General features: G+C 40.2%; 1 protein-coding gene across 4 annotated transcripts in view; it reads left to right on the plus strand.

The window, feature by feature from the left end:
* The window catches only part of ELMOD1 (ELMO domain containing 1), a 43,307-nt gene that overhangs the window by 11,245 nt on the left and 19,816 nt on the right, over positions 1 to 12,246 (plus strand). For 3 of the 4 annotated variants that reach the window (XM_063148958.1, XM_063148955.1, XM_063148956.1), the window contains exon 2: positions 4,106 to 4,200. In XM_063148958.1, the coding sequence (XP_063005028.1) occupies positions 4,184 to 4,200 (17 nt within the window). In that variant the 5' untranslated portion in view covers positions 4,106 to 4,183. Of the gene's footprint in view, positions 1 to 3,814; positions 3,834 to 4,105; positions 4,201 to 12,246 lie in introns of those variants that run through there. The other variant, XM_063148957.1, reaches the window with a different exon arrangement.

Here is a 12,246-nt window from a genome sequence, read left to right on the forward strand (position 1 = left end):
AGAGTCACAAGAAATTCAAATAGTTGATGTTTATTTAAGGAAAGCTTCATTTATATTTTGAGGCAGATCTTGCAATAGTTTTGCTGCTGTATGTGATTATAGTAGTATTGCTTCTTTTCCAAGAAAAGCTGTGGTTAGTTTTAGGAGGGGAAGCTGCTGTCTAGTGTAAAATAAACTGGATGAAACAATTGGCAGTGAATGGGTACGTGGGTGTGTTGTTGGAGGGAGTAGGAAGCTGCTTTGTGGAAGTGATAAAATGGGATAAAATCCTGCAAGCTGAGAACGTGAACATGTGGGAAACCCAAACTTCATCCTCACCCCATCATTCTCAATATAGAGCCTTAGAACATGCATGAGTCCCTTCATGTCAAAGAGAAAACTTCAAACACTGACTCTAGAAGCTTTCTATAGTTGTAGGTTCAAGCTACCTCTAGGGAGCTAATGGAAGATTGCTAACAAAGTCAAATCTATTTGTCTTTAGACATATCAGCTACATGACTTAATATCAGAAAAAGCTGGAAAACTATCTACAGAAGAAAAGCATCTTGAGTATTCCTTAGTGAGAAAATTGTGCGTATAGCATGAAGCTGCAATATTTTCTTAAGCCATAAAAAAAGCCCAGAGCTACAGGTTCGCATGAGTGAAACCATGTAAAAGCACAAACTTGGGCTCTGGGCAGTGGGTGGATGCTGTGGCCAACTGGCTGCTCCCCAGAACCTGCTGGCTCTGGGAGTCCTGCTGTCAAGTCTTCAGAATTTTGTATTTCAGTCTATCCAATCCATAACTGCTGACAGCTTCTCAACTGAATTTATAATTGTTGTGCCCTTTCTTTCAACAAACTCATAAGCATTCATTAACAAGATTATCATTTGTAAAGGGGAATCTTTTTCTCATGTCTTTCTTTCCTACAAGTGGACCTTGAAAGCCTTCCTGATCAGCAGACATCCAGCTTGGTGAGGAAGGTCTTTCCTAAAGACAACAGGAGGCTGAAGTCAAGTCCTTCTCCCTAAATAAAAATGAATACGTGACTTTTTTGTTTGGGTTGAATTTTTTTCTAAGCACACCTAATGGCAAATGAGTCTTTTTGTAAATTCTGAATTGTTGATAGAACATATCATTCTAAGATAGGGCTGTTCTTCCTGTTCACTGAGATGCTATAACAACCTCACTGGAAATAAAGTTTCACTTATGAGAAATCTATTACATTTTGAGATGAAAAGAGATTGGTAGAAATTAGATCTTCTGGCTCTACAGGTTTATGAATAGCTGTAAATTGTGGTAATAATCTTTCTTAAGAGTTTAAATACTGTTTTCTTCACAGAAAATCTTTACTGAACTCCTCTAGAGGATCACTTATGGAGGTATATGGAAGCAGGAAATGCTGCCCTCCAGTCCTGCTTGTTTAAAGATGACTGTAAAATCTCACCTGATTAAATTTCTCAGTTTATCCTGGGTGTAAATAGCTTAATGCCATCTGTATGTGTGTGTTCACAGAAGTGAATTGTTGCAAGAACTACAGAGCAGAATGTTGATTTCTGTCCCTGTACTTAGCAGATGACAGCATTTAGAAATGCTGTCTGCCATACACAAAAACTAAACTTTTTGCCTTATGAACCAAGACAGCAGCATTCCTGTACTGTAGATTCCCTGTAGTTTTGTTTGAGCTGGAAGTCTTGCCTCTAGATATTAGAGTCCTCTTTTTAATAGAGTCAGGCGGGATTTGATTGCTATGTGTCCCTGTGGAGGAAACTGCTTTTGAGGCCATGGCCTTCCTATGGACCCAGTTGTTAGCTGGGCTTGTACTGTAAGGAACTGGCTCTTGAACTTGCACATGAACTCTCTATCCATGCTGAAGGGTTTTGATATTGACTTCTATGGCATCAGGTCTTCAGCTGTAAAGTTTCTTTCTGTAGACTTCCCCACATGCATTTTAACAAAAAAGGAGAGAGCAAGGAAAATTTATTCTTGTAATTTCAAGTGTGGGCTTTTGAAGACACCCAAAATAGGCACTTTTAACCACTTGTCATGCTTGTTGTGTCATTTAGTTTTTCTTTTATTTCTTTTTTTTCAGTCAACTGCCTTTCTTTCAGTGTTCTCTGAACAGCTACAATGATGCTCTAATTTTTAATGAGCATTGAGAACAGATTTGTAATTTATAATTGGTTGGAGCTGGTAACTATTCTTGAAGAGATAGTATCTTGAAGCTCCTACCATGCCATGCTTGTATGAGCCATTTCTGGAGTTGGGACAAGTGGAATTTCTCTTCACTTTAAAGCAGTAATAATCAAGCAGCATAATTTTCAGCAAGGGCCTTGGTCAGAATCAAGAAGGAGCTGACCTGAGAGACTGAGAGTAGCCTGCACTTTTAGAGGGGGTTGATTTGACAGCTTCTGGCACTTCTGGTGTGTTCCTTGCACTGATGCCCTTATGGGTCAAATTTTGTGGTGGAGCTTCCTTTGTTCAAGTTGATGTTAAAATGCTGAGACTCAGCTGTGAGAATCTTTCACAAATGATATCTTTTAAACAGCAAATTATTAGACTGGAGAAGGGGAGCAGGTTACATCCCCTCCAGTTTTTGCCTATCTCCTGTGCTCACTGCCATAGAAGACCTATCAAAAGCTGTAGCAGGAAGTGTTTAGAGCCTGCCTCTTGCGTTCATTAATGAACCAGAGTTAGCATCTCTCTGCCCTTGCAAGCAGGTGTCACTGCAGCCAGCACCAATTACAGCTGTATTCAGGGGACAGCAACATGATTCAGCCAGTCAAAAACAATACAAATGAAAGAAGCTTTCACAGTTCAGGGATTATATATTTTTAGCAAGCTGTATGTGATATAATCCAACAAGATAGCTGTATTTTTCTGAACTTAAATACTTGTTCTGTTCCTGTCAGCAGGCAATAGCAGTATACAAAACTTACAAGTTACACAGAGGAAAGAATATGACAACATGGTAGGGCAAGATTTTTATCCCATCATTGCTGATAGGTCTTGCAGAAGAAAATAGTTCTTGCAGAAGAAAATTGAAGTTCTCTAGATTTCTAAATTTGTGACAAAAGAAGTCAGATTTCTTAAGGCCTTCAGTACTTTTCAGCCTGCAGTGCTAAGGAAGAATGGGTTCTTAAATGATTTTTAACAACAAAACTTTCATTCAGGCCTTTGTGTATGGTTTGTACCACTAAAGAGTTTGAAACCATGATCTTGTTCCCTCTCAGTGTTGGATTAAGTTCTCCCAATAGCAGTTGCCCCTGTGTAGCAGTGTCCCATTTTCTGGCAGCAAGTAAAAATCTTTTACTGCCTTTTACAGGACGTGAAGTACAGTAATTTGAGATGTCTGCATCTTTTAGTCAAGTATCGCTTGTATATGAATACTTAATTTTAGAAACTTAAAGTAAAGAGGTGGTGACTGGAGAGAGTCTGCAGTACACAGACAGGGTTGTATTTATGAAGTTTCTTCATTAATTCTTCCTGTTCTCCTCTGCTGGAACTACGTGGTAATTTTAATGTGCATTAACCATAGGACACAAGGTCACAGAACCAATGGGCAGCCTGGGCAAGTGTATTATGGGAGCTCTGAATTCAAGAAGTGTTTGGGCAATGCTCTCAGGCACATGGTGTGACTCTTGGGGTGTTCTGCACAGGATCAGGAGTTGGACCTGATAATCCTTGTTGGTCCAACTCAGTATATTTTATTATTCTTTTATATGTATTATGCAAATTCTGGTGAATAGAAGACTTCCAACAGCAGAGTGAACTGAGTGTCTCTTGAAGCTGCTGCTTGGGAGTTGAACCAGACAGGTGTTTGAAGAACACAAGAAGCATTTGAAAATATCTAGGTAATTCTTCAAGCTTTATCACTCATTTCTGTATTCTCAGTCAAGATTTTTACTTCTCTGAAAAAAGACATGGGTAGCATAGTCTGGTCAAAGTATGTGCTCAGGCTGGTGTGAACACCTTATGATTTTTCATTTTGTTTTTATTGACATCAGATTTTTTCTTAATATATTTCCCTTGTATTTCCATAGATGTTTATTTCAAGAGCAATTTTAAAAAACTAAAGTATCCCTTTTTTTTCTGTCTGTAAAATGTCTCAATTCTATTTGTACAGCACTAATATCCCCTGTGAAGAAGAGGTCTTCAGTGATCAATATATTACGGCTCTAGCAGCACAGACCAAACCATCACCATGAAACACTTCCTGAGGTAACTGTTCTGTATTTTCTTAAAAGTGTTGAATTATTCCAATTACTTTTATGCTGCAGTGAGCTAAATGGTTTAATTGTTACAAGTATTACAGAAGGTGTAAACTAGATTATACTAGACTGCTCTCTGTTCACCTAGATTTCACTATTTAATTAAAGCTATTTTAATTTAAATTTTCTTTTGCTGTTCTTTATAGAAGCATAGAATGTGGGAACTGCCTTGTGGGATTGGAGCAGTGATGTATCAAATCAGTAGTGCCTGATATGTCAGGGGAAAAAAGAAGAAATAATAGCATAGAACCATGCTTGGAAAATGTCAGGTTTTTTCCTTCCTGCTCTTGTCCACTGTCTGGATTTTTGGAGTGTTGTTTGTGAAAGCAGAGATGCTTGCTGAAGGTGTGCAAGTGTTTTTGAAGCTGATCATGCCCAGTTTGCAGGAGAAATGTCAATTACTTGCTCCCACATATGACTTGCATATAAACTAATAATAGAATGGGGGACTTGCAGACAACAGATGTAGGTGCAGAAAGCCCATGTTGTTTTTGTTCTGTAGTCGGTGGGGGAAGTTGAGCACTTCTCAAAACTAATACAGATCAAGAGCTCATTTGTGTATAAACCAAAGAAATCATATTCTGTCTGTAGGGGAGGAACCTTTTCAAGAGGACTAAAACATATGCTTCTGTATAGAGCATCTGTCACTATATTTTTCTCCCTTTTTAGACTGTTTATAGCAAAGAAGCTTACACACTATGGATATCAGCACCATTACCTCTAGGCTGATCATCTGTAATGATTTTGCTGCCAAGACAGACATAGCTAAAGCATTTCTGTGGAGTGTTTGGGCCAGCTTCCTCATGTATCTTAAACCAGCTGCAGAAGGGCTCTGTAAGAAGGACATAGACAGATTGAAAGTATAAAGCAATGTTTGCTAACATCCACAAAACACAGCCAAGGCTGAATTGAGTCCTAATTTAAACATTAGTGTGCTCACCACCTGATAGTCACCAGCCAGGAGGGAAAGAATTGACCCTTGCAGCTCTGTGGCCCAGGTCCTGGGTGGTCACAAATCTTCCACCAATTCCATTTGTACTGGTCCAGTGACCTAAAAGTTCACAACTAGCCTGACTAACATCCATGCACTGCTTTTTCCATTTACAATTTTGTAACACCTCATGTCAGAGCCTTTGTTCTAGAATCCTGCTAATTATTTCCTTCTTAATATTCCTGCCTCTATAATTTTTATGTTTTTTCTCTGTACAGGCTTGTTCAGAAGCCTGACCCAAGGTCACAAATTGATGCCATATGGGATTTGGTTCATGAGTCCCTCATAAAGTGAACTCTACCATCCTGTGAGAAGGGTGGGAGCCTCTGTCTGGGACTGCAGAGAGTGTTACACTTGCTCCCATAAAGGTCTAGTATTTTCTGAACATAAAGTAATTTTGCTCCCTCCCTCCTGATGGAGAAGCTGAGCTGATGACAACTTCTAAGCCGCCAGCTCTCTTCCTGTTAAACTATCTGTTCTGCTCACCTTTGCTCTCCTGGCCCCTTGATGATTTTCTCCATGTTGGAGAGAGAGTGCTGTTTTGAATATGTGGGTTCCTGAGGCTGTCATGGGGAAGCTACCTTCTGCTTCTCTTCATGTTTTTCCTGAAGTCAGTGAATCCTAAAAGACTTGAAAGGTCTCAGTGGTGCTAGATTCTCTTAAGTAGTCAAGGTAGATCTTCTGAAAAACAGTTGTCTAACTAAACAGGACAGTCTAGGACTTTGTTATGGAAAATCCAGTATTCCAAATGCTGAACAGAAAGTTGGATTAAGGGATGGGGTGGAGGAGAGTACAGGGCACCAAAAATATGAACACCGTGTTGAAATAGGAAAGCTATTTCTATTTACTTACAAGCATCTGGATTTTTTTATATTATGTTAAACCTTTCCCATGAACTGATAAGAGAACTACCCTCCCTGTATTCTGTAAATGTAGAGGAAAGCCAAAGAGACTAAAAAGAAAAACCCTCCAAGGGAAGCACTTACTGGGCATAATGAGTTCTGCTCTATGTGTTGCAACCTGCAGTTGCAGGTTTGTGTGATGGGGAATAAGTGAAGTGTGGAACTGCAGGGACATATATGGGCAAGACAAGGTTATTAAGCCTTCCAGCTTGGAAATGGGTTGGAAAAGAAGTTAATATATATTGTGTCCCCATGTTTGTGTGTAACCAATAGCAGCACCACTGGGGAGCTTAAATCATCCTTAGCTGTTTGTGAAGATCGATGCAGGGTTGAAATGTGGAATTCTGATTGCAGGGACTGCTCAGTGGCACAGTGTTTTCCTTGTTGCACAACCTGGGACAGACACCAGAATAGCTAATGCTGATGGCATAGATTATCTTTGTAGTTAAAACCAATGACTTTATTCTGCACAAACTGCAAGTCATTTTGTTGATTGTAATGTGGAAGTTGCCATAAAACAGACATCAAGAGGAACAGGGCTTTCATCTCTGAAGTTATGATAATCTTGACTTTGCTTTCTAAGTGGTGACAGTATTTTACCTCTAGCAACTTCATGCAGCAGATACTCACCTGGAGACCCAAGGGAGACTTTGAAGAGTGGATTTCAAATCCAGCTTGTTGTTTAGTGAGGTTGAAAGACAGCTCTGGAAATCATCAAGTCCCTTCCCACTGCTCAGAGCAGGGTCACCTATAACAGGTTGCTCAGGGCTGCATCCAGACACATTTTGAGCACCTGTAAGGATGGAGATTCTGCAGCCTCTCTGAAAAACCTGTTCCATTTCTTTAGAATAATAGAATTTCTTAGAGCCTTTTAAGATCATTCAATCCAAGCATTAGCTCAGCATAGTACCGTGTACCACTAAACCATGCCACTTGAATGCCACATCTATGTTTCCTTTAAGTATCTCCAGGGATGGCGATTTCACCACATCCCTGGGAAGCCTGTTTCAATGTTTGACAATTATTTTTGTGAAGAAATTTTTAATGATTTTCAATCTAAACCTTTCCTGGCACAAAATGAAGCTGTTTTCTCTTGTGCTGGGAGAAGAGAATTACCTCGACCTGGCTGCACCCTCCTGTCAGGCAGCTGCAGAGAGTGCTGAGGGCCCCCTGAGCCTCCTTTTCTCCAGGCTGAACACCCCCAGCTCCCTCAGCTGCCCCTCACAGCACTTGTGCTCCAGACCCTTCCCCAGCTCCGCTGCCCTTCCCTGGACACGCTCCAGCCCCTCAATGTCTCTCTGGCACTGAGGGGCCCAGAACTGAGCACAGGATTGGAGCTGTGGCCTCAGCAGTGCTGGGTACAGGGGGACGGTCCCTGCCCTGCTCCTGCTGGCCACACCTGGCTGAGCCAGGCCAGGATGCCATCGGCCTTCTGGGCCACCTGGGCACACTCTGGATCATGTTCAGCCGCTGTTTGCCAGCACCCCCAGGTCCTTTTCCACCGGGCAGCTTCCCAGGCACTGCCCCAAGCCTGCAGCACTGCCTGGGGCTGTTGTGACCCCAGTGCAGAACCTGGAACTTGGCTTTGTTAGACCTCTTGCAATTGGCCCTGGCCCTGTGATCCAGCCTGTCCAGAGCCCTCCGCAGAGCCTTTCTACCGGTAGTGGATCATCACTCCCACACAACTTGGTTGGAGAAAGAGTCTGTCTATTAAACAGTCCAGTAGCTGGAGTAACCCTAAATCTCTGAATTTAGACTCTTATGTTCATATTTCCAGTTCAAGGCAATGTCCAAATGAAAACAGTTGGTCTTTTCTTTTTCAGCTTGTCTGATATGAATAATTTCTGACATCTGAAACATTACTTATGAAAAAATAAAACTCTTTCTCAGTTAAATACTTAATCTTCCAGAGCTTTCCCATTTTGGGACTCTGAGAAGTCTGTCAGCAACACTTCTACTTTGACTGTAATTTATCTTTAACATCTGAAATAATAACAACTTGGAGAACCAACTGTAGTAGACAGGTTTTTTTCAGTAAATCCTAGAAATCTTACATCTCTTGCTCTACTGCAAAGCAAACTGTAAGCTCTAGCAGATTTTAGTGTACTGGAGTCGTCAGATAAAATGAAAATCAAATCAGCAAACAGCAAGAGCAGTGAATGTGTGGAAAGGTACTGTTAAAAACTATTCATATGTCTTCCCTAGCTGCCACAGTGAGTTGCTCCTATGTCTAAATGTGGAGATAAGGTAGATTTCAGTTGTCATGTCTGCAAAGGCACAGAATGAAAGCAATTTCTTGTGTTTTAAAGGAGGTAGTAGCCAGTCTGCCTCTGGCAGAAATGGTGATTGGTACCTCACTTCTTGGTTGAGCTTGTATACACACTCTAAACTATGCACATAAACCAAAGATAGTCAAGTTAATGAGCTCCTACCAGGGTTGAAACACTTGCTTACCCATTGGACAGCTGATCAGCCATGACTAGTGTGTCCTTGACTTCACAAACAGTAATTAGAATTCTCAGAAAGGAAATACTGATATGTAATGCGCTCTTATCTGAGATTAGTATGTTCTTCAGGAAGAAATAGTCGTGTAAAAATCTTCAGAATCCATAGGACCTAAGACACAACAGACAGAAAAGAAAATGATGTGTAAGTATGCTCAGTGACTTTTATTTCATTATTTTAAACAATTGCTTTGGGGGAGAGGATGAGGGGTTTTTTGTTTTAGATTTGGATCTAGGGTTTTAGGTTTTGGATTTGTTTTGTGTTTGGGTTTTTTTTTTGGTGGGGCTGGGGCATTTGTTTGGGTTTTTTGTTTGTTTGTATGGTTTTCTTTGGTTTTGTTTTGGTTTGGTTTGGTTTGTCTTTTTCCTTGTTTCAGGAGTTTGCTTGCTTTCCCCCCAGGTTTAAGTCCAGTAAGTAGCATTTAGTATCTAGATGAAGCTTTTATTTTACCCAGAATACCTATGTTTGTTACTAGCTCTGAAAATACTGAGGTTCTGAAATTACTGAAGGAGGGAATAAACACTTTCATTAGTTTCATGCACAGTAATTAATCTCTACTTCCCTTCAGGAAGTACTTCATGTTGCATCAGACATACATCTTGATATTTAGCTGAACAGATTACACAGGAAGGAGCTTCACAGAAATATTAGGCAACTTTGGAAAGTTTTGCATAATTTTGCTTCTGACATTTTGTCGTGGAGAAGGCTGTGCTTATCTCCTAGAGGTTGTCACCTTTAAATAAAAAGCCAGATTTCATGAAAATGTGATGTCATACTGTCATTGGAGAGAGATGTAAATTCTACTAACCATTGCATTTGCCATTGTAATCACACTGTCCCAGCATCAGCTGGGCTAGTCGAGGGCAAACATGGAAATCCCTTGTTGAAAACCACTTAAATCCTTCCCTTTGCAGTGCTGGGGTGTGAAGCAACGTGCTCAGTGCTCTTGGCTGGTGGCTGCCATGTGCTTTCATTCCCCAGGCAGAGCAGCACGTGCTGTGGAAAATAGAAGCACTGTCTCTGCTGCAGCAGTACTCTCACTCCGTGCTGGCTTTGGCTCTGCATTTCCCCCTGTCTTGCAAAGATGTGAGAAATTGCAGAAACCCCTTTCTTTGTCTTCTTTGTCATGGAAGAGAGCACTCCAGAATCTCTTGAGCCCCATTATTGCTGATAGAGATTGGGTGATTTGTTTTGTCATGCACCATCCTTGGCAAGGAAACTGAATGTTGATTTGACATCTTATTATGCGGTTTTTTCTTTATTTTGCTTGAGTAAATGTTCATATGAACTGTTTTAATGCATGTATAAACACAAATATGCAGGTCTATACAGCTGCTTGGAATACAGGAGGGGAAAGGAACTTGGATTGAAATAGGAAAGAATAGAGTGTGAGTCCCTGAGGAACACCTTCATTTCTGTCATACTTCTGTTCTTAGACCTCTCCTCTGAGGATCTGAAATAATGCTGTACATGACCACATGAACTATTTTCTGTGCTGAGAAACCTGCAAAGGCAAGCAGGTGGGGGAAAAAACCCACAAAACAAACAAAGAATAACAAACTAAAGAAAAAAAACCCCCAAAAACAACAGAGCACAGAGGATATTGAGTGGAGAAGAGGTTTGAAATTTAGCTCTAAAACAAGCCAGAAATTAGTGTCACTCTGCCACAGTCAAAGCACATGGCTGTGCCTTTGGGGGGTTCATGTTCATTGTATGCTGTGTTTTGTTTTACAGTGCATAGGGGCTAACATAAAACCTGCCTTGCATAATCACTAGTGTGCCTTTATTGCAGGATTTCTGCAAGCAAAATTCCCTTTTATAAACAGCTTGTGATACTTTTTATGTCTTTCATGTTACAAATGGAAGGTTTCAACTATTGTAAACTGGAGATGGATGAGTGGTAAAAAACTGAAGGTACCCACAAAGGTTGACTTTCTTCTATATAAGCTACCTAGTCAAAATTAGTGTGTGTTTGGTTTATTAGTAATAGCTGCTAAGTATATTTTAGTGAATCACAGAGGTAGTGTTTGTCTGCTGTAGTGTCTTGGTTTTAGTAGATGCATTTTTATTAGTCTTTGTGCAAACCACAGCCAAAGCAGAACTTTGGTGGAGAAAGTGGTTGCAATTATGTGGTCGCAGCTCTATCCCACTTGCAGTTTTTCCTTTGATTTGCAGATCTGTCATTGAGCCTAAGGCAAAAATATGTAATTCAAATGCACTGATACTTTCCCTCCTCTAAGTCCCCAAACTCATCACAGCACACAGTATTCAATTATCCACAATATAGTACGCAAAACATTTTTCATGAAATGCATTGTCATGTTTTAGCATTGAAGGCAACAAAGTATAGGCATGAACTTTCTTAAAGCACATCTGTATTTTACAGGAGCTATCTTGCTCATGAGAAGGAGATCTTACATGAACTGTTAACATGAAGTTAAATGAGTCTTTCCATCTTCCATATAAATGATCTTTCTGTATTTTTTTGCTCTAAAAGAGACCTAACATTTGGAAACAAAGCAGACCAAAAGAAAGCAACTCTAATTTCTACTACAAATACATGATGAAAATTCAGTACTCTGTTTTACCATATTCAGCCTTCCAGTTTGGTGTTTTCTTGTGCTTTTAGCCTGACTACAGAGCTGAGTTGTGCTGATGAAACTAAGGATGGCTGTAGGTTATATTTGAATTCCTCTTCTTGGTCTTGTGGAAGGTGTCCTTGCCCATGGAAGGGGGATTTGGAGCAAGATGATCTTTGAGATCCCTTCCAGCCCAGATCATTCTGTGCTGATTCTGTTATTCTACTTCTGACTGTTGGAAACTTAAAGAATGGCTGCTTGCCTGGTCATGGCCTTGCCTCCTGCTACCTGGTGATGTTCTTGATACTGAAGGTGATAACCTGCTGTGAAGCACAAATTATTTCCTCTCAGTAGTGTGTGTTGACATATCTTGAGTCAGGGATGAGGGAGTACCCAAATACTTTGATGTCAGCTCCTGAAACTTCTTTCTTGTCTAAAACTTGGTTCCATAATGGGACTGATCCCTCATTCTTTGGAGGAATCAAATCAATTGGTGTCAATTTGTTTCTAAAATAGAGGCTTCCTGTTGAATAAAACCAAGGAGGTTTTCTGCATGCAGGCATTTGGGAGTACTAAGTGAATCAACTGAAAGTCTAAAGATAAAGTGGATGCTTTTAAAGCATTTTAAATACTTGTGTGGATGCTTTCCATTTAGACATAAAATGTCTTTAGTTCCCATAGCTTAATCCCCCTTCAAAGCTGAAGCCAACATAAAGCAGATTAAACTCCTGTGTAGACCTTAACACACCTTAATTCATCTTCCCTTCCTTGAACATCCTTCTACAGCATGCCCTTCAGGAAGTTTTTAGGAAGTGATGGAGCTCTTCAAGCTTTATATACATACACATGCATATTTATAACTGATTTGAGTATCTGGAATTCAGTGTTTTGAAATAATCACTGCAGTCTATTGAAAAGCATAATAGAGTCTCCTAAGAAATAACTGTCCTTTGAAAGCATCAACTACAGAAAATAATGGGCTAATGATTAGACCATAGTGGACCAAATTGTTTGTGAAT

The sequence above is a fragment of the Melospiza melodia genome, chromosome 2 (genome assembly GCF_035770615.1).
Source record: "Melospiza melodia melodia isolate bMelMel2 chromosome 2, bMelMel2.pri, whole genome shotgun sequence".
Classification (NCBI taxonomy): domain Eukaryota; kingdom Metazoa; phylum Chordata; class Aves; order Passeriformes; family Passerellidae; genus Melospiza; species Melospiza melodia.